We start from the raw sequence: 23,194 nt of genomic DNA, 5'->3' as shown, positions 1-23,194 counted from the left end.
TTTTAAAGGTAACTTTGAATGTTGGGCTATGTGCAGTTTATGCTTTTATGGCTATCTAAAAAAACACCTAGAAATTGAAAAAAAGCTTTTAGATACCAAAATGTATAGAATTAGTCATTGAAATTTGTCTGCATATTATTATTATTGTTGTTGTTGTTGTTGTTGTTGTTGTTGTTGTTGTTTTTTGATGATGATGTTATTGTTGTGTTAAAAAAATCATGATTAGGCCTACAGCATCAATGGAAAAACATTTCTTCATTGTTGTGGGTGGTAATGTTTGTGATACACACAGCAAATGGCCTTATTTGCTCGTGTTTCTCACTCAGAGCTGTTTTACAATTCTTACATTTATGTTTACACCTACTGTATACACCCTGGGGCCTAGTATATGGTTTGCTTGTAAAATATATTTTCTTACTTTTCCAACAGGGGTAATAAGGCAAGATTACATTAACAGCTACAGTACGTTCACCCACATGTCACATATTGTGACTCAATTCCTGAATTATTAAAATACTGTCAACCCGGACTGACAAGTGAAGCACCAAGTCAAAATACAAATTTACTATGACATACATACTCACTTAGCGCATTGGGCTTCACCTGACATTTTAAGGCCAGTGAATTTCTTCACCGTTTCCCAGTCAGATTAATGGTTGTCAAACTATTGCCATCCTTGCCTCTAAAACTCACTTAAAAATCAGTTGCAGCAAAAAATATTCTGTACTCTAAACATAAACCAGTACAACAATTGTATTTTAGTCTGTATTCTTATGGTTTAATAGAGTGATAATTGAGTACACCAAAGGGTATATTTATTTAAAAAATAAAGTAATATATAGTATGTCTGTTTAAAAGTGGGATACTTTTTAAAATTCTATTGATAAGTATTTTTTGTTCTACGTTTAGTTGTCATAATTATAAGTATTTTTTCCTGGGTTAATATTATAATTCTGATGGCAAAATACTCTGTGAGAAGAAAATAAATTATTGTAAGGTATTTATAAATAAATACCTTTTTTCTTATTTCAAAAACTAATTATTTGAATATCCATGTGATTATTGAATTAACGACACTCCATTTTACAAATATCTTACTGCTCTATTATCAGTCTGCAACAGTCAATTCCTGATTTTAAACTCAATATCCAGAAAAATCTTAAATGAAAGTGCAAACATTTTAAAAGCATTTTATTTTTGTGTAAAACAACGATGTCACATGGGTGAGGCTATGGCAATTGCCAATGTGTTTATACCATATTGTTTTTATTTTGTTCTGTTTTTTAAAAAACTTGAAAATAATAAGAACTGTTTCAAAAAAAGGGCCTTGGATTAAACTCTGGACCTGGGGTGCTGTGTGGAGTTTGTATGTTTTCCCTGTGTTCACATGGTTTTCCTCTGAGCATTCTGGTTTTCTCCCACAGTCCAAAAACGTACTTGGTTGACAACTGGATTCTGGGAAAATTGGTCCTAGTTATGAGTTTGTTTGTGTTTTTGTCTGAATGGCTGCTCTGTGATGGACTGTCATCCCATACAGGGTGTACACTGCCTTGTGCCTGTAGCTTACCAGGATAGGCTCCAGATCCCCCATGAACCTGAACTGGAAGAATTGATTAGAAAATGGATGGATGGGTTCAGAAAAATAATTGATGTGCAGACACGTAACTGTAGGACTGTACGCCAGTAAAAACAGAATATCAAGGTTGGCAGTTGAGTTCTCACCTGAGGGCGTTCTAGAGCAACAGCCAGGGGCAGTTTGACTTTGCTCTGTGCTGCATCAATGCTATCAAAATCTTCCTTGGTCCTTGGATACATAGGAGTGACAGTGGCTGTGGTGGATGATCCCTTCTCTCTGGGTAATGCAAGAGGCAATTCAGACTAGTGTGGTACAAGACTGCGGATTGAGGGCTGCTTCAGCAAGGAAGTGATCCAGCACCTCAAGGATTCTACTACCCTGTACAGTTAATTCCCCAAGACCCTGTGGCAATTATTTTATTCTTCAGCTAAGTACGGCTCAGTTTACAAGACTGTCAAATGTTTTAGGTGCACATACTGTAATGTACTCAAGGGCGTGACCAAAAGGTCCTGGGTTAAATCCCAGGTAGGGGCAATTCCTCCCAGAGGGCTCCCAGGTCCACTCATCCTGCTTTCCAAATGAGTACCGGGGTTTAATCCTTCCGGGGGTAATAGGCTGACCAGAGTGTGATGACCCCGTCACCTCCACTTCCAGTGTCAGATGGTCAAGAAAAATGGTGGCCCTTGCCTCCCATTCCACATGGGCCTTGATGGCCTGAAGGACCTACCTACTGTACCTACCTACAGTACTGTAGTGTATTATAAGGGAACATCTGTTTTTGTTTGTGTGCACAGAAGCTGAGACATACCTTTTTAATGGTCATTCATGTTATTCTTCTTAGGCTTTCCATTCTATTTCCAGTGCTTTCTTGGCTATGCTTTCACCAGTGTATAGTCAACATGTGCCTGCTATGATGGTACTGTACAAGCCTCTAGAGCTTGAAATCCACAGAACATGCAGGACATGTTATGGATCAGTGGATTTAACACTTACTGTGGGTGTGTGTGTTCAAGAGGTTAAGAGATGCCTGAAATATGGTAGATTGCACACACTTAATTTCCCTCATATCATCCAGCCCAAAGAAAGTCAACACCAGTCCTCAACAGACTGGGGCCCCTCTAGTTTTCAATCCACCTCTGATCTTAATTTCTTCAATTAATTATTTGAATTAGAAGTGAAATCATGTTTTTAAGTCTTAGCCAGCTGCAATTGAAAACAAATGTATAAAATCTGGACAAACCAGACCTTCATGATCTACCATGTTGTTTTCCAGGTCAAACCTGGGACACAAATAATGGTTCAGGTTTCTAACCCAGCTAGCACATAATCATACGTTCTGAAACCTACAATATTTGTAGTTTTGTATCAACCACTGAGATGTGCCACATTTTGAAATAATTTAGGACAAGACTGTATATGTAAATGGTAAAGCTGTGCAGATTTTAAAATGCATGATTAAATTCTGGATCCGCAAAAACTTTTTTTATTTTTATTTTTTATTTCTCCCACAGTGCTGGAGTTGGGAAACAGTGACCTAGCCTTCCAAAGTGGTGTTTAAGTGCCTTGGACAGCTCTCCAGCACTGTCCTGGTCTTTCCAGCAGATTTAGCATCACCATCTGGCATCTCCTTGGACCACTGTGGTGAGATGAGCCACTTTTTCTGCAGTGCTTCAGCAGCTCATCTTCCCAAGTGTCTGTAAATGAATTACAAATGACTTCTAGCTCCCTGTTCCATCAAAGCTCAGGAGCCACACAGCATCTGGGAGCCTAGTATGTGGTATTTTTGCATTGGCCTGGCTATTTGATTCTTGGCCTGCAGCTTCAGTCTGTCTCTTGTTTTCTCATTTCTCCGTTACAACTTGGCTTTTGCATTTTCATCAAATCCTGCTTTATAGTTGTCTCCTTCTTCACAACAGAAACTGTGATCCGTCTCTGAAATCATATTGAGTTTATTCATCATTTGACTGACAGGTAAAGAAAGCTTGCAAGTAAACTTTATGAGCAAAGAAAAACTTTTTTGAAAGAAATGTTAAGATGACTAAGAAGAACCTTGCCCATTCTTTTTAAAACAAATTACCTAAACTGACACTCTTACAAGATGCTCAGATTCATCTTGTAAGAGTGAGAATAAATCACTTGATTTATTCATTCAAAACGAAAAAAATGGTAACCAGTAAATGACGATCTTTTTAAAGTGTTATATAACTTTACCGGGAGTTATTTATAAGATGGTTTGTTTTAACGCTAGACAGAAAAAAATACAACTGCAACCGTAAATAGGACTTACTAGCATCAAACTGACGCACACACGTAATTATTCAGTGGCTCAGCTTATCCACAGCGTGGAGTTTGTTTAGTACTTGGGGCTGGGGACACAGAGACGTGCAGACAGCGCACGGCTCTCACTCACACGCTGCACAATTTAGAAAGGAGTTGGAACCTTACGTTTTGGAAAGAAAAAGGTATGGTTTTCAGTCTTGGGAAAAGATACAGAATTCACACTAGCACCATAATAAGAATTTAACTAATTCAATTTTAAAACCTTAACATGCAACTTTTTAGATAACTACATTAACAACAGATGTACTGTATGCAATGCATTTAGTAGTTCTGTACGATTGTCAGTATAAGGATAAATGTTTATTAAATAGGTATGTTATTATTGTTGTTATTTTTAGTGGTGGTAACAATGATGATGTTTTTTATTGTTATTATTAGATGTCATTTTTCTTGCTAGATATTCATTTAAAGCTCTGTTTCAATTAAGATATCTTACTATACAATGATATGCACAGGTTTTCGTTTTTTCCACCTTTTCATTTTAGCTATGTTTGGCCAGAGTGAAGATTACCAGATTACTGTTCCACCATATTATGAAGACATTGAAGATGAGAAGTTTCCTCCTTTTCCTCCTCCTATATCAACTTTCTCTGTTCCATTTCCAGGGATCAGCAAAAGCACTTCAGCCAGTGTGGAAGTTGAGAAGGGTAGGACGGTATAGTAACAAAAAAAAACACGGATAACATTTAAGGATGAAATAAACAAATATGGCACAACTACAACTTAATTTATCTTCAGGCACAATATGATTTAAAAAAAATCATTTTGAGTAGTTACAATTAAGGTTGAATCTCAAGAAAGCAATTTAAATACACCTTTTGTTTTTTACTCATACATAATAGTGTGCATGTGTATATACAGTATATTTATAAACATTGTTTAGTGTGTGTAGTTCAAGGATATTGAAATGGCCATTATTTAGTTATAGCCCGAAAGCATCACTATGTTATGATTAAAGAACTGAGACATGGAATCCAATATTAATTAATTCACAGATACTGCAAAATAAGTTGTCTGTCTAAAACCGTCTTAAAACTTACTACCATACTAATCTCTCTGCTTAATACATCTCCTCAAAATCCGAAACTTGAAGTGAAGATTGTCAAAGAGATTATGAGTTGTGTTTTATAAATACATTCTGCAAATGTAGGAATGCTGGTTTTCTAATAACATTCTTACATTTAACTCTTGCATAAAGACTGCAATGTTTTTGACACAATGTTATAATTTACTGAAGACCATGAATTTAATCAACATAAATGTTTATATTTTTGTAATATTACAAAACAGAACATTTTGAACGAAACATAAAAAATCAGGAAATAATGAGAATTCATCTTTAACTGAACTTAGCATTTGTGTAAATGTAGAAAAAACAATGACACACTGCCAGTGTAGAGTGAGAAACTGCCTATTTCTTCAATTTTATTTACTTCAGTTTTTATGTTCGTGGAGAGTGTGGTAAAATGTGGACTTATTTCATGAGCAGAACAGAGGGTTGGTGGACTACTTCTGAGTCAGATGGAAGAGGAGCCCACTGAAAACAATAAAGAACAAAAAAGTGAGCTGGATGTACAGAAGTGAGTAATGATAAAGATGAAAAAAATATTTACATACAAGTACAAAGGTTTCTTATACTGCTACTGCTAATTCATTTGGCTGATGATTTTATCCAGAGTGACTTACTGTACATTACCACCCATTTACACAGTTGGATATTTTACTATAAAAAGTACTGTACCTTGCTAAAGGGTACACTAGTAATGTCTCACCTGGGAATGAGGTTTTATGCATGGTTTAGAATCTCAACTTTATGAAAAATAAGTAAAAGTAAAAGTTTTTGGTCAGTCATTTTTTAATTGACATTGCTGGTCTACTGACCAGCAGTGGAGTTATAAAGGACTCAGTGCAGGTTTTACCTCTTACAACACTTATGTTTTGTAAGCCCTTCAATACATTCAAGTGTTTCAAATGTTCTACAATGGAAGCACCTATTAACCAGGCATAGGCTTTAAGTAAGCTTTAAAAAAACACAAGGTAATTATTTCCTCACTTTGTCTTAAACTTTGAACTGGACTGGACAATTTTTGCTTTTACTCTGTATGAAATGACTTAACAGTGTTTATCATAGGAATATCCATTCAATATATTTTCTGATTACTTGACAGAGGCATTTTCTTTGAAGATATCCAATATTTAAGCATAAATATTTTGTATAGCACCTTATATGTTATTATGTTGATTGTATTTTACTACCAAAAATATTACTTATTTGAATGGAAAGAACTTTGTTTTCTCAAAGTGAACTGCTGCCACCTATTGGATATTCTCTATTATTTCCTTCAATTAAGATCTAAACGTTCTATTTGTAAAAAGTAAAAAGTTCTACAGTATTTGGTACTTTTTATATTTCCCTGTTTTTAATTTCACAGGCTTGTATCAGAAGAAGGGATTTCTTCCTTGCAGAATAAATGTGAAAGTATATCTTTCAAAGGAGAAGGATACGAAGTAAGTTTATTAAAACAATAAGAAATATACTTAATATGATAAATATTCTGTGAAACGATCTTATGATTAACAGAATATACTGTATTGTGGATAACATTGATTTTTTTTATGATACATTTGTCCTGTACTCTTTAACTTGCTTTGCAAATTATTATTAACTTATGCCAATAACTCAGATGTGTTTGAATGGGGAACTATTTCAAAGTCATTATTTAAATTAGGGGCCTCCAGTGCAAAATGCCAAAGATAAATTGCATGTATGCATGATATCACCTTCAAAGTAACATAAATGCAGTCCTGCAAGACAGCAAGTCTTTAGAGAAATCTTCAAAGAGAATCTCTTCTCCAGAGTTACTCCTGGCTGTCTGCTACTTAGTGTGAAAAACAATATCTCTTTGTATTTCGGTGTCCTTCTCACTATAAGCAGTTTGAATAACCAACTGAATTTATCTGACTCTGACGAACTGGAGTCTGTGACTAAAGAACTGAGCTGCCCTTTGCAAAAGCAGTATTACTGTAAATGCAGAAGAAAACAGTTAAAACTAAAAAAATAATAATTACAGTACTGACATAGAGGAATACAAAATTTTACATTGTGAAGATACAATGTAGAAACACAGTAAAACAGAATCTTAAGCAATTTATGTATGCAGTAAAATAGGAAAACAGAAGAGAAATTATTAGATGTGACGCAAGAGGGTCTAAGAGACCAGTCTGAAAAGCAATCTATTAAATTAAGAGAATTGCTGAAAAAAATGTATTTCATTTACTGTACACTTGCTGTAGTGCTGCTATTTCTCAATTATTACTATCATGTAGAATACACATTACCAATGTTTTACTGTACATTTCTGCTATAGTTACTGTATGGTTTAATCACTCATTCATTAAGTGTAATGTGTTATTTTCACTTCTTCAAAAACTAAGCTCTTTTTCATTTTTGTTTGTTTCCAGAGTTAGTACAGAACACGGAAGCCCTAGATTAGTCGGTATGGTCACATGTATTAAAAAGACCACAGCTGTTTGTGAATGAATGAAGTCCATATATCCGTTTGCTTATCTAGTTATAATAGGATAATGTACCATTCATAAACTCAGCACTATATCAATATGGAGGGCAGGGAAGTCCATATGCCTATGTTAGAAACCTGTCTAGTGAAAGACCATATTGAGCAGCAGTGTCCTAAATTTAAAGCTGCTTAAACATGCTGAGTATAGGAATGCTAAATGTACTGTATATAAACTTGACTATTTTGAAAAGGGCATTGTTGCTTTGTATGAGAATTAATCACTTTGATGATAATTTGTAATTTTTTTTAGTATATTAAAAAACAACACATGAAATGCCTTGTAAAAGTACTCAGGCCATTTAAATGTTTTCAAATCTTGCTGAATTACAATTGATACATTGTTTTCCAATGAGTATTTTATTGAAAACTCACCTATTTTAAAGACAAATTAAAAAAAGTTATTTGTTAGCAGATAGCTTAAAGAAAGCCAAAAACTGAAATACGCTACTTGCATAAGTATTCAGATGTCTGCACTGTGGTAACTCTTAAGTTTACATACAGTAGGTGAAAGAAATGGCCTTAACCAGGATATAATTGCCTTTCCATTGGCCTCTGTGTGTGCACCATTGAAACGACTCTCATGTTTAGTAGATAAAAAATCTGTTGAGGGATTATTGGTGAGGCAATGAATCTCAAGGAAAGGTATGTTTGAAAATGAAGACTAAATAGCATTCTAAGAAAGGTATAGATAAAGTGACTAAAAAAGCATACAGTAGACTACAAAAAGAGTACAAAAAATATCCAAAACAAAAAATAAAAGTGCTTGGATATCCCAGCGAGCACTATTGCAAACAATAAGTGAGAAATGAAAGCTGCATCACACCACAAAAAAGGCTGTTCCTCAAAACCCAGCATTGAACAACAAGGAGACTTGTGAGGGAAGCCACTGAGATGCCAACAATCACTCAGAAAGACCTTCAGAGTTTAGTGACTGGAAGTGAACTAAGGTGCATCAGTCAACTATATTAAGAGCTCTGCATTACACAGACCACTGTGGGAATGTGCAAGAAAAATGGCGTTAATCAAAAAGAACCATCTCAAAGCCTGTCTGGAGTTCACCAGACAGCACAAGAATCATCCAGCTAAAATTTGGGTTTTGTGGTCAAATGACACCAAGATAGAGCTTTCTGTCCAAAATTCAAAACTCTATGTGTGGCGCAAACACTGCCCATGCCCCAAAAAACACTATCTGTACAGTGCAGTATTATGGTGGCAGTATCACGCTATAGGGATGCTTCTCATCAGCAGGGACTGGGAATCTTGTAGAAGTGAAGGAAAAATGGAGCAAAAATGGAGAAGATGGAGCGAAGTATAGGGAACTTGTTTCAGTCTGCTAAAGAACTGAAGCTTGAGAGTATATTCAGCAGGTTAATTATGACAAACACAGGGCCAAAGCACCATTGGAGTGTCTCAAGAATGAAAAGGTGAAAGTCATTCAGTTCCCTAGTCAAAGTCCCGAGTTCAACCCCATCAAGAATCTGTGGTTTGAATTGAAAATTGAGGTTCACAAGTGCTATCCAAGAAACTTGAATAAACTGGAGCAAATCTGCTAAGAGAAATGAGTGAATATCACTCCTAACCCATGTATAAAGCTGGTAGACACCTACTCCAAAAAACATAAAGCTTTTATTGCAAAATATGGCTCTACCAAATATTATTGGGTGGTTCAGTTTACTTATGCAAACAGCATATTTAAGTTTTTGACTTTCTTTAAGATATCTGCTGTCAAATATCTAAATTTGTCTAGATTTTCTGTTTGAATATGTGAGTTTGTAGTAAAAATACTGATTGAAAAAGGATGTGTAACTAACATTTGTAATACTGCAACATTTGAAACTTCTAAAGGGTCTGACTACTTTTTCAAGGCACTGTACAGTACATTAAGAAGTTAAATATTTTTATAATAAGAGCTAGAGGTAAATTACTTGCCATACCTTCTTCACTGCGAATCTCGTGTGACAAACACATGATCAGGACAGAACTGCAGTCACTAACTTGTGAGAAAACTTTCTTAAGACTCTTCTCTCTCTTCTAAACCATTTACTACTGCTGCTGATACTGTTTAGAAAAATGCTAAAAACATGAAGGAAAGCGTCTTTAGAAGTGTGTTGATCTTTGGAAACACAATTACGTTCACACAATCACATTATTTTTAGTAATTCCATCGGTTTTCAAGTGCCAGATGGTGAAGTGTTAAGTGATGGTTTTCTCGTGAAAAGCCAGGTAAGAACTTTTTAGGTGATCTTAGTTTGCAGATAATCAAATCAGAGTGCACTGGATTATTGTACATTTATTAGGGTTGTGTGTTACACATTCAGTAAATGGACACAGGCTATTTTTTTACTGTACTGTAAATCTCTGTCTATGCTAACCAGAGAGGCAATTAAAAATACATAAGCCCTTCAGTGAAATGCTGTCCAACTGACCCTTGAGGCCTATCTTTTTCTGCTACCAGGATAATTTTCTTACAGTAAAAGAATGAAACCTACAGCTTGTTACTGTACCTAAATAAAATTTACCCCAAACACTTTAACAAGATGACATAAATCCTCTAGACCCTTTTAAAATAGTACATCGCTCGTTAATGTGTCAGTATGACATCTTTATGCAGTGTCTGTGCACTTCACCTAAATCCTTTCCAGCCATTGTTAGTAGGTTAGGCTGCATTTCTCTTCTGGACTATTAATTGGACAGCTGATCATGTCATGAAATAAAGGGATGTGTGTATGTGGGCAGAGAAAAACTCAGGCTTCACCAAGGTGTTGACTCCTTATACAGATTTTTTATCATTAATTCATAACTTTGATACATAAATTGCGATATATTTACAGGACTTTTTTTAAGATGGCTCAGTGTGTGAGAGTATGCAATTTACCACAATCTTTAAACGATCTATCTTTATTTGCTTCTTAGATACTGCTTTCTGCTACAGTATGTGGGTAGACAAGAAAACAGAAATAGACGGTAGACAGAAATTGATAGAAAAACAAATAAACCCCAAAGCATGTGTGTATGTATACTTTATGTACAATATTGTATATACTGTAATTGTGGAAACAAGATAAATAGGTTGTCTAATGCAATGAACACATTAGAATAACATGTTGAAATGAAATGTTGCCTCATGTGATGTTGTGTTGACATGGTACAATGTGATTGACTGCCTGCCAGACAGTTGTGATACAATTTTACCAGTTAAAAATTTGTGGCATGAATTGTGGCTTCTGGAAATCACAAAGTTTATAGAAATCAAATTGTATGCTGAAGAAGGCTACCTCTGTCACCTGAACTCAGCTCCACTTTTCATTTGTGCCACACGCAAGATCCTAAAAAATATATAGTCGATAGCAGGGGTCAAAGAAGGAAATTCCGACTATTCAATAGTGCTGTGGAGTTCCGTGAGGGAAATTCTGTGCTGGATAGGAAACAATTCTGTACAGGTATTCAGGATAACCTTTCTTCAAGTATTGGAGTTAATATTTCTTCAGGAACAAGGAGATATAAATCAGCACAAAGTTGTTGTCAGTGCGATTTTACCTACATGGAGTTTGTACGTGCTCCCCATGTTCACATGGGTTTCTTGGTGGAGCTCTGGTTTTTTCCCACAGTCCAAAGACATAGTGGTAGGTTAATTGGCTTCTGATAAAACTGGCCCCACTGTGAGTGTGTGGATGTTTGTGTTTGTGTATGCCTTGTAATGGACCGGCATCCTATCTATGGTGTGTCCTGCCTTGTGCCAGTTGCTTGCTGGGATAGGCTCCGGATCCCCCCCCCAATAAAAAATCCACATACAAGATATAAAATTATTAATTACAAAACACCACAAATGATTACACATGGAAAACTGAAGTGAATGGTTTGAATGCTGTTTTCCTTAAGCAAATATAGATGTGGTAATACTGTATATGGTGATTTTTTGATTCATAGAAACTTTGGTGATTATTAAAAATTGAAGAAAATACAGAGGAAGAAACATGGAATAGAAATATCAAAAGATTGTTTTATGATTGCTACCACAGGCAGAAGACCTACAGGCCCTAATTCAATGTATCCAGTGCTGGGCTAATAAACTATTTCCACAGCTAGTGTTTGAAGACTTTGTTACAAATCTTGAAGAAATGAAGGAACTCCCAGAAATACAGGTATATTTATGTGACATCATTAGACTTATAGAAGCAAACAATATACCAAGAAAGTAGGATTAAACTGCAGTCTTCCGTTACTGAATTTTAAAATTTCACTCTTTTCCTTTATTTTTCTTAAAAAAGGCTGATTTTTAAAAGTGAATACTGTGTACAAAACAGAGTACGTAATGCTTTTAGCACAGGTCTATTTTGTGTTCTGGCTAGCATATACTGTTAAAAATGTCAAAAGACAACTAATTAATTAATTTGTACCTCCCTTTTTACCTACAAATTCATTTAAGAGTTGCTTCTTGTCTTTTTACATTTTTCTTTTTTTGGTGGCCTGCACACAGTTTACTTTAAATTCTTCAGATTGCTTTGTCTACACCAGGTTGTCTGTCAAACTATTTCTGTACAGTGCTGACAATTGACTGCTTTCATGCCAGTCAAAAGCCACAAGAATGTAATTTTTCATTAATCATGGGATGATGGATCATACATAAAAAGATGAATTCATAATTTGCTAGCTTTCAGAATATAATTTTATGTATTTTTCACTCTATGGTACAGACCTGCCTGAGATCTTTACACCAAGATTGCCCTTCCACTTGTGCCCAGGTGGACAATAATGAATTTGTCAAGTCTGAAGAAGCAGGTGAGACAAATGCTTAGTAAAGCAATTGGTAACCCGACGGCTGCACTTATAGAACACCTGCCCAGGTGAATATCAGAATATTATGTTTGCAAATATTAAAGGAAGCGCATCAATATATTAAAGAGATCCTATATAGGATAATGCTAGGATAATGATATATCAGAAGGACCTAACATAAATACAATAACAATAGTCAAAAACTTTGACTTACAGTAGTTCTTCTAGACATACTGTATTGTACAGAAAGTTCCCATCATTGCACTTTTGAAAAATAATGCAGGCAATATTGTATACACTGATACCTATTGTATGATCTCCTTTAGCTGGTTTTATCAATGAAGGCTAGAAAACTGGTGTTCTTCACACTACAACCTAGACCTTTACAGAAGCTCTTTTTCAAGTTTTGCTCCACAGAGAAAAGGTGATGTTTTTACAACAGATTTGTGTCAATGGCCGCTTTAAACAGCTGAGACTAGATGACTAAGGCTGCGACTTTTTCACCTCACTTGAAATTCCACCCTGCTCCACCTGTTGTCACCAACATCTAGTTCTGTGGTGGCTGATCATACTCTACACTTCTTATTGCAAAGATGTATTGACTTATTTTTTTTTTGTAATTTTGAATGAAGTCAAATTCATCTTTGCAATAAGAAGTGTAGAGCATGTGGAATGGAGAAATGTAGAAGGCACAGAGCAAAAAAAAATAAATATAATAATGTAAGGAAACTGGGAAAGCTCTTGGGGTGGAAAAGACATGGCATTGAACTGCCACTTTTTTTGCTTTTGCTCTGAGAACTTGAATGAGCTTGGCTTCCCCCACCAAGATTTTGTTTCTGGCAGGCAAGCCAAGCTGTTACACGAGCAAGAACAAGTAACCTCTTTTAACAGAACATGGAATTCGGATCAAACTAATAAGCAGTCATTATAGACGTTTGCAACATAAAACAATGGGACGACAGAAAGAATTTTAAAGAGTCTCCGTTTGTATTTGGTGCAATTGAAATGTCCAGATTATTTACTTACAGTATGTTAACTAGATCTTTTATTCCTTTAAGTGCTTCATAGTATGATTTGAATTCAGTGACTGCTTTTTCTGTCAAGTTTGCCTAAAATGTATATTTAAATCTATTAGTGTTTTTGGTTGACAGTATTTCCTCCAAAATATTTTGTCTTCTTTATGAAAATGGCATTTTAATTTTTTGTCTGATAACTTTCTTTGGTGAAACCAGGGTTCTCTGTTTAATGCCATTGGAATAGAGACAACATACTGACCATTAAGTGGTATTCCCTAATTTTCAATTTCTGTTTTGTGTCTCTTTCTGAAATGAATTGTTACGAGTTGTACAGGTAAGTATTCACATATTGTTTCTTAAACTCATTTGTTATTTTACTTACCTCTTACCTGGTTGAATGAGTGTTCTATAAATTTTCAAGATGTATCATTGTCTGATAATATAATGTTAACAAGCCTTAATTATTTCAATAAATTAATAGGCAATACATACATCTGCAACCACAGTGTGTAACAAAAATTGTGACCCATTAAAAAGATAAATATTTTTTAATGTCACATGCTGTTGTATTCAAATAGATTATAAAGCTTTTCTCTTCTTATTTCCACAAGACACAGGCACACCTTGATAAACTGTTGCTTTAAGTAATGCTGTTTCTCCCTTAATCTGCTTTCATAGACTATAATTTCCACAGTTTTATTTGGTTGTAGGTTGTATGGTTGTAGGATTAAGAAAACATGCTGTGAAAGTGACTGACAACATTTTTTGCAGCAGTGATTCTTGGTATAAATCAACATTTTTGACATAAAAGACCTACATAATGTTCTAACAGAACATACTGTACTGTACTAGTATTGTGCCTAACAGTTAAACTCTCTCTAGGTCTGAGATCATATGTGAAACAAACTCATTATTAAAGGATGTTTCATCTAGTTAGGGCATCACTGACCCCTGTTTAAATTAATTCATAGTACTCCACGTAATTAAATATTATCAGTGCTTTTTAAATAACTATTTTACAGTTGTATAATCACTAATTCTTACTAAAAACATCAGTCTTTTATAAAGATCTTTAGTCATTATTTACTCTCACTCCAAAGATACCATTTCATGTCCATTTGTTTTTTTCTAGGCCGCAAAAATTGATCATAGAAATTGACCATTCCAGACTAAATGACAGTGTGAGTTGTCAACAAATTTCCAGGTGGCTAGTATCAACCGTTGTTTATTTTCAGTAGATCAGTTGACATTTTTGTCTGTGTGATATTGTATTTTCTAATTACCTGATTTTACTCTCAGTTTTGCTAGAAAAGAAATATAACTTTAGGTAAGTAGACACATAATAACACCTTTTAATTTTATCATCATGTTTCATCATGAAAGGGTTAGGATAAGCAATGTTACAGTAGCTGTGTAAAATACAGAGACTATGGATTAAAATGGCTGAATCTCATGATACATTATGATATGAATTATTCCACCTCTCTGCATTCTCTATGCTTATTACACCATCTTAATAAAGCTTAAAGAGTGCTATACTTCAGAAAAGTGATTTTAAATGGGAGTTGGAATCAGGTCCCGGAGACCTAAATATGAACCCACAAAAACAGATGGAATCTTTCAGCCCCCAAGAAGTACTGTATGTAAACATCGGCATGATCAGAAAATGGATCATCTCAGAGAGTGCTAATGGTGAATGTGTTGATATGCAGTTTTGTTTTTAGAAGTAGCAGTTCCTTTATTTATAAAAGATTCATTTCTATCTCAAATGTGTGTTCTGTTTAAATTTACAATGCATTTACTATATGCATATGCTGTAGTTTTAACTATGCTTAATTGTGGAAAGGTGTTTTCTAAAAATATACAGTACTTGTTATACTGTAGGTAATCTGCAAGCAACACATTCACTATGTGGTTCTAGAAGGTGAAAGCAAAGCGTGGTCTTGTCTTGAACCCAATCATATTCAGGAACAGCATTAGCAAATTTAACAAGTAAATGGAGTTCTTCAGAGAGAATGATGCCCAGAAATATTCCAAAATATTCAGATATAGTTCAAGTTTAAACTAGACATTTTGCAAAATGGCAACCTGAAAGTACAGTTGTACTATTGCTATACTGCAAGTGTTTTGTTATTTCAAAACAGGGATAGAAAGTTCTGAGACATGTGAAGAAGAGCCTTATACTCAAAATGCATGTTTCTCTTCTTACTAATCTTCAGGTATTTTGTGTTGGGAACATAACTGAAAATCTTTAACCAGTACTCCCAAATTAAATTGTCCTCTTTTCTTTAGCTATCATTGCAGAATTCCTTCATGCTGTTGAAAATGGGTGCTTGAAAAGGATGTGCTCCATGGGTGAAGATAAAAGAAATCTTCCCTGAGACAGAAGGGATCCTGCCCTTTAATGCCAAAATGGTCACAATACTGGGAAAAGACAAATTCTACCATTAATTATTTTGAAGAATATTAATAGTATAACACACAGGGTAGCTCATATATAGTTAATGGTTCTCATTACAATGTCAAGTGACATGTTTGTATAACAGTTCTACAGTCTTTTAAAAGGTTGTGTAGATTCTCTTGTGTTTTTGATTCCCTAGGTTTGAACGCTATCCAAAGTACGTTACTGTATGTTTTGATGTTTAATGCTAGACTTTTTTCAGAAAATGCTAAGATTACATTCTCTTTTCTCTTGTGAGCTTTTAATGACAGATGAGCTTTTTGACAGAATGTTCAAAATCAAAACTATTATAACAGTCCAAGATGCCCTTTTTAATATCTGTGAACTGATCAATCTTGAAATAATATAAATTGACATATTATTTACCAACAGAAATAGTTACTTACTGCAATAGACATGTCCTTTCTAGAAAACATCAATTAAGTCCTGTCTTTGAAACAGGTTCTTATATGTCACCTCTCATTTCCTTTTTAAATCCAAGGATTGTTCCTTTCACATGCTCACATATTTAGTGGGGTTGCAGCTGAAATTAATTTCAGCTGTACATTTTGAAAGACCCAACCACGAGGACTTGCACAGCAAGCTTTAATGGGAACATAGAAACAAACATCTTCCTCTTGTTTGGAACTTTCTCTCTAATATGTGTTTCTTTAAAATAAGAAGTAATACAATACATCTGGTTGTCTACATGTTTGATTGATCCTCTAGTCCACAAATGCAGTGTGTTTAGGAAACTATGTTAGGAGGTTTAATAATGTTCTTTTTGCATTTTGGAATGTATTGTAACTACAATAGATTTTTAGTGAAGTGAATATTTTGCAAGTACTGTAGATAGAATAAAAGTGCTAAGAAACTTTAAAAGATATTTTAACTTTATTATTTATATTGATTTGAAGTTTTGGTGAAACTCAGAATCAAAATCATGTCTTATGGTCCTACTGTTAATGAATTAAATTATGTGCAAAATCAATAGTCATGCAGAAAGCAAAGATAATTGTAATTTAATGGTCTGTGTCATGTTAGATTAGCTTGCAGTTCATTTTGGTGTAAACTATTCAAATATGTTCTTTTTAAATATTTCCTGGAATTTTGCAGAAAAAAAAACATACCAAAACAATAATAAATGATGAAACAAGTTGATGAGCTCATATCTATCCTACCATGAACATCATTCAAAGGCTTCAATTCATTGTGAAGGGACAGTTGAGCACCACCTTCTTCTACCAGATAGAGGGGCAATCTCATGCCCACCTTTGTCTAGCTTTCTTCTGTTTGTACATTTGAGTGGACAGCTCAAGACATGAAGGCCCTTTCCTGCAGACTCATTCACTGATATAATAACTCATTCCTGTTTGAGACTTTTGAAAAAAAAGCCTGCCTTTGTTTTGTCCTCCACATAATCATGTTTGTCTTATTGTGTTTATCAAATTAATCTATTAGCCAAAATAAACTTTCACGGTTAGTAGAGAGCTGTGCACAAACTTGTATGGCACTGTTTAGGATGATCCCCAGTTCGTATGCTGCTTGCATCATTCTGATGAATGATCGTTAATTTCTGCTGTTCAGCTCAACCATGTATATTTAATTAGATAAAACTTTGAAGATTAAAATGTTGTGTTTGAACATGGACAGCATCATTTGTTTTGGAAAAGCATTAGACTACACAATCCTGTTTAACTGTACCACAAAAGATCAATGTTGACAAATTGCTGTCAACCTAATATTTTGCAATTTCTTTAACCATAATATATTTTGACCTGTTTTGGCCACAACTTTGTATTTCACTTTAAATTTGCATTTTTTTTTACTTTATTGTTTCAAACTTAATACTATAAATAAAATTAACCCCCATTTGTAACAGTATGTTAAACTTACTGAACCACCTTCAACTGTTAAAATAGTGTATAATTACTAATTAAGCATAATATTTTGTTTTAACTGCATAGGTTGCAGCTCCCCCGAGACCCTAAAATGGATGAAGCAGTTAGAAAATAGATTGGATGGATAAAGCTTTAACTGCAGTATTTTTTCAGTCATAGATCTGAAAATTGCTTAAAATCTATAAAAAGTCTCACATTTTGATATAGCTGAAATGGAGAAATTGCAAATAACTACTGTATATTTGTACCAGGTTTGTAGACCATTAAATGAAAGAAGATGAAAGTTGAGGAGTTTGACCAATCTGCTTTTGAAGCAGAGACTGACACACACAGACGTTCAAGAGATTTGAATACAGTATGATACTTAATTGAATTTAATTACATTTATTATAGTTAAATATATATTTCAAAACAGATTAAAATATATTAATATACTAATAACTATGACTAATTAATAATTATGACTTATGCTAACAATTTCATGAGCTGTATTCTCAGTTCAATATTATTAGTAAACAAGATTTTTTATAAAAAATGATTAAACCCTTTCAAATTATACTGTATATACTTTCTGAAAATATATCAGTTGGTGGTGCTTTTGCTGGATGGCACAAATCCTAGTCATTTTATAGGCCTTTTCAGCAGCAGGTTACAAAAAAAGGAAGGCTGGAAATTTTACACAGGTTCACCGTAGATACATTTAAAATACTTAAAACTGTTAGCTGAAAATGTTCTGACTAATTTGGAATCATTTGGTAAACATTTCAAACAGAGCTTTTTTTAGGGTTGGTTTTGGGTGTAAATTCTACAAGTGCCCAAGCTAAGGTTAGGTTTAGGATTTGAACAACGCCTAGACAGCTTGTGGTGCTTTTGCTGTGCTTTAGGGGTGCATTTGAAATGCAGGAAGGCTATTGTCTTGTTTCCTCAACAGCGAAATTTGGACCAATTTTGCAGTTTCTGCTAAACTGCGCGACTATCAAAAACGGTCAAAAATCCAAAGCTTGAAAACACACTTTCTACGTGCTCAAATCTATTGGTTGTTGCATTTGAAAACAAATGAAAACATCAGTTAGGCCAAACTTCTGTGTTAATTGTCAACCAAACCTCTGGACGGCACAAAACCTGGTAATTTTAAAGGCCTTTTCAGCAGCAGGTTACAAAAAAAAGAAAGACTGGAAAGTTTATACAGATTCACAGCAGAAACATTTAAAATACTTAAAACTGTTAGATTAAATGTTTCTGACTAATTTGGAGTCATTTTGGTAACATTTCGCACAGTCTTTTTAGGCACAGTTTTAGATTCACCACAGATACATTTAGAATACACTGTTGTTAAATTATTACTTTAAATGTCTCTGACTAATTTGGAGTAATTCGGGTTGCTTTTTGAACACAGATTTTTTAGGGAAGTTTTTTGCTGTACTTTACATCACATTTTGATATTTTACAAATATTGCATACATTTACTTTCAAATAAACGTGTTCTTTCAAACATAATTATCAAATTTAACAGTTTTATGCAAATTTTAAAAGAAGGTGGCTGCAATTCATCAAAACTTGCAAGATTTCCAATTGCGTGAATATTCAGCTCCCTAAGTGAGTTGTTGTTGGCTCCATGTTAGTAGCAATTACTGCTTTCAGTGTTTTTGTGTAAGACTCTAGAAGGTTTGCACAGTGTAATGCCATTTTTGCAGAGTCTCGCTTGCACAGTTTTTCCAATACTGACAAGATTAATTGGAGATCATTGATGGACTGCAATCGTGAAGTCTCAACATAAATATTCTATTGGATTTAAGTCAGGTCTTTAACTAATCTGCTCAAGGACATGAAATCTCTTCTTGTTAAATTACTCCAGCGAGGTGTTGGTCTTGTGCTTTGGATCTTTGTTTTGCAAAAATGTAAATTTTTTTATGCAATGTTCAATTCGTCTGCTTTTAAGCAGATTTTCCTCTAGATTTGCCTGTTCTTTCCTGTCTTTTCTCAGTTCCAGATTGTCATCACTCAGTCCCTGTTGATAAGAAGCATCCCCATCACACAACGCTGCCACTATCATGCTTGACAATAAGAATTTTTCTGACCAGGTGCTGTGTTGGGTTTGCACCAGACATAACATTTTGTAATTTCACCAAAAAGTTCCATTTTTTTTTGTCTGTCCATAAAGCCTTGTGAAATGTGTCTAGGGTATATACAGCATACAGACTTTGAAATAATCTTCTGGACACTTAAAATAATATTGAAGTATGAACAATCTGCAAACAAACATTATAAACGATATAAAGGATAGAGCATTGCTGTCAAAATAATATCCTAATCTTGCTTTATACTTAGAAAGAATGTAACCTTTTGTTAAATATAGCTTTCCTTTGTATTTTTTTATTCTAAATTGCACAGTTCGAAGTACAATTTTACTACTGAGGATTTAAAATTCACTCACGAATACCTTCCAGCGCTGTCAAAACCTTCACGTGTGAAGACCTATCCAAGGTGCTGAGATTCTGATTAACAGAAACGGAAAGTTACACAAGAATACGGCTAGGTGGCACCAGATACTGTTTCAACAACTTTTTCCATTTGTGAAATGGAACTAATTCCTAGAATTGTATGCTACATTTTTAAGCGAAATTATCGTGAAATTAGATCTTACTTTGTGTTACATGATAGTATTTAATTGAAATATACCGAAATCTGCCTTCTAATATTTTAAATGATTTAAAATCTTCATTAATTATAAAGAAAACAGGTCTGATGCTTTCTCCAGCACCGATTCAACAATTCACACTCACTTTTTTTTCGAAAATAAAAGTTTAAGCTTGTTTTTGTTTATCGAAAACTGAAAATGTATTGTAGCGCGGGCAATCAACACGCAGAAGATTGAGAATGGAAGTGCTCTTTTATTAAATACAACGACGTAGCTTCGCTATCCTTAAAATGACAATTAGGTGCTAATTGGTGATAATTTGGGTCTGTGAGACTATTGATGAAACTTTGGCATTAAAAAGTGAGTTAACCTGATTTTTTAATGTTCATACCACACCAAGCAATTACACATCAAAACTAACACAGTCTTTAAAAGCACGCACACAAAAAACCAACATTAAACCTCACTGAAAAGAAAGCCCAAATACCTATTCGGGACCTGTATCTAAGATCTCTGCATTTTTCAAGAGTCTTCACATCCTTATTGGCTGAAGTAGTGGTGAGGTCATAGGAAGAACTGGACTTGTTTGAGGCCAATTGATTCCCACCGTCCTGAAACAGTTGGGATGTACTAGTTAGCCTATTATGTTTGCAACAGTGTAGAGCCCAAGAGCTACAGTACCATAATATAACTTGGAATTCGAATTATTTTTTCCATTTCGGAGATCTTTGAAAGCTGCCGGTGATCAGTCCACATTTGTGAGGTTACCTTATGGTTGAATGGGTATCGAATTTAGACGTTGGAAATCTTCTGTTCTGTGCCTTGTCACTTCAGAGAAACTTTGATTTTTAGTCAGTGCTGTAGGTGGATACATGAACCTGCAGCGGGCACTAAAAGTTTCATAAACAAGGTAGGAGACCTTATTTATATTTCAGCTATTTTTTGTTTTTGCATATTCACATTGTAGTATGTATATTAGGATTTGTGGTTTAATGGTAAAGAAATTTAAAATGAAAAAATGTTTTCGTTTTCATTATCGAGAATAGTGTTAATCACGCAATATTTATTTATTAATAACAACTTTTATTGATGCTGTTGGTGATAAAAAAGGAATGTTTTGTGCGGTGGCAGAGTTGCAGAGTTGTTCAATTTTACATGAAAATAATTTCTTTAGCTTTTGCGCAAAACAAAAATTATGACTGGTTTATATAAGAGTTATATATAACTGTAGTTAGTACAGTACTGCAGCTACTGTTAGACAGCCCTAGTTATGACTTTGCTAGTCTGTTTTTCTTATCAGTTTCTTTAATAATACAGAATAGATTTTAAAATGTTCTAATTACTATAAGAAACAAATGTAGAACAGGTCGCATATCGATAAGATGCAGATAAATTAGTAGATCTTAGTGAAAAACGAGGTGCCATATAATCATTATTGTTGGTATTATTATCAACACCACTACTTTCACTACTACCAATTAGCCACTAATTATTCAACAAGTCATTAAATCATTCCATTAGCTACTTGTAAATGTTATGTGTATTGTGAGGCGTTCTGGACAAAGACGCATACTAAACTAGTAAATAATAATATAAAATTGAAACACTAGTTAGATTTATTTTCTGAATGACAACGTTTTTAGTCATGATTTTTATCACATAAGTACTTACTGTCTGTTTCAAAATGAGTACCCTCATATATCTCCTGCAGTATTGTCCAGCAATAACATTTGTCAGAAAAATTATGAAATGACAACAATAAAAGTAGAAAAAACCCACAACACTTACAATAAACATAACAGCATTACATTAACATTGCCAACCTGTGGAAATTGTCAATTTGTTTTTTCCTGTTACTCTCTATTTAAATATCCAATTGTTGGCAGCTTCTACCAGCTTAGGAGAGATGTGGGCTGCTTGGGCTTTCTTCTGAAACTTCTGAAATGTACTCTCAGGTGCCACAGCGCTTGTATCCTAGCAGTTATCAACAGCTGAAAGACTAATGCTGATCTCTTAACTGTACTGCAAGGTCCACAGGCAGTCTTGTCACGAGGACACAGACACAGACAGGTCGCAGGAGTCTGTGTGGTGTGGAAAGATAACCAGACCCTGAAGCACGCCCAGTGCGGGCTGGCTCAAGGCCAATTGTGGCCAACTGTTTGGAGAGTCTTGTTCAGATTTTGTTAACAACTTAGCATAGATTTGCACTAGTGATGTTTAGACTTTGTTGCTCAATGTACTGTACATACTCTCTAAATTAACACTTTTACTGTTTGAACCATTCAGGGGTTCCCCATGAACATTTTTGTTAATAAACTACTTAATACATTTTAAATGATTCGATGCTATTTTATTTTTTATTCCTATTGACAGTTGACTTAACATTTTGATCACAATATAATGGGCTAGTGTTTGTTGTTTAAAAAATGTCTGGTATATTTATATCTACATTATAATCTGATGTGATGAAGTATGAAAAGAAAGTGCTTATTGAGTAAAACAGGACAAAAAAATGTATATCAGTAGTAAAAACAGCCTAGCCAATAAATGCCACAGGCATTAACTATTTTAGTAATAGCAATATCGCCAGACTAACCACAGCAGACTCATTTGTGTGAAAACATGCATCTCAGAGTGAGTCTGAAGTAGCAGTCATTGTAACATTGCAATGTGCATGTGACAGGCTCACAAAGGAACTATTACTCATGGCTGGCTTGTATCAGTGCCAAAGCCAAAAAAAAACTGGAGTTAGATGCCTTTAATGTGGTGACTGAGAGCAGGTTTAACATTTCAGAAACAAATGATTCTCCATAACAGTCACTCAGGAAACACAGTGCAGACAAGGGGAATACAAAATAGAAAAGAATAGTTCAGTTTAGTCAGATAATAACTAAAAAACATATGTCTCTGTTATATATGGTAATTAAAA

The 23,194-nt window shown here is 34.4% G+C and overlaps 2 protein-coding genes and 2 long non-coding RNA genes across 6 annotated transcripts in view; 2 read left to right on the top strand and 2 right to left on the bottom strand.

Annotated features, from left to right (window-relative positions):
• Positions 1-3,114: 3,114 nt before the first annotated feature.
• LOC138237726 (uncharacterized) lies at positions 3,115-4,514 on the bottom strand. Its single transcript, XR_011189086.1, has 3 exons — positions 4,428-4,514; positions 3,864-4,016; positions 3,115-3,508 (listed from the first exon to the last, which is right to left on the bottom strand). It is a non-coding gene; the product is annotated as an uncharacterized lncRNA (long non-coding RNA).
• LOC107080061 (TIMELESS-interacting protein-like) lies at positions 3,936-16,877 on the top strand. 2 transcript variants are annotated; one of them, XM_069187227.1, is made up of 7 exons: positions 3,936-4,038; positions 4,402-4,563; positions 5,406-5,496; positions 6,349-6,424; positions 11,514-11,636; positions 12,189-12,273; positions 14,419-16,877. In XM_069187227.1, exons 2-7 carry the CDS (start codon positions 4,404-4,406, stop codon positions 14,430-14,432), a joined length of 549 nt encoding a protein of 182 aa, XP_069043328.1. In that variant the 5' UTR covers positions 3,936-4,038; positions 4,402-4,403; the 3' UTR covers positions 14,433-16,877. The 2 variants fall into 2 exon arrangements, with proteins under 2 accessions (XP_069043328.1, XP_069043327.1); XM_069187226.1 differs by having other exon boundaries at positions 12,189-16,877.
• LOC138237727 (uncharacterized) lies at positions 5,249-22,193 on the bottom strand. 2 transcript variants are annotated; one of them, XR_011189088.1, is made up of 3 exons: positions 22,054-22,193; positions 20,068-20,122; positions 5,249-5,453 (listed from the first exon to the last, which is right to left on the bottom strand). It is a non-coding gene; the product is annotated as an uncharacterized lncRNA (long non-coding RNA). The 2 variants fall into 2 exon arrangements; XR_011189087.1 differs by having other exon boundaries at positions 22,089-22,193.
• Positions 20,883-23,194, top strand: part of megf10 (multiple EGF-like-domains 10) — a 97,384-nt gene continuing 95,072 nt past the window's right edge. Inside the window, exon 1 of the mRNA XM_015368634.2 lies at positions 20,883-21,175. The gene's annotated coding sequence lies outside the window, so the exon portion shown is untranslated. The remainder of the gene's footprint in view (positions 21,176-23,194) is intronic.

Source organism: Lepisosteus oculatus, chromosome 3 (genome assembly GCF_040954835.1).
Source record: "Lepisosteus oculatus isolate fLepOcu1 chromosome 3, fLepOcu1.hap2, whole genome shotgun sequence".
NCBI lineage: Eukaryota > Metazoa > Chordata > Actinopteri > Semionotiformes > Lepisosteidae > Lepisosteus > Lepisosteus oculatus.
This window is presented reverse-complemented; position numbering and strand designations above follow the sequence as displayed.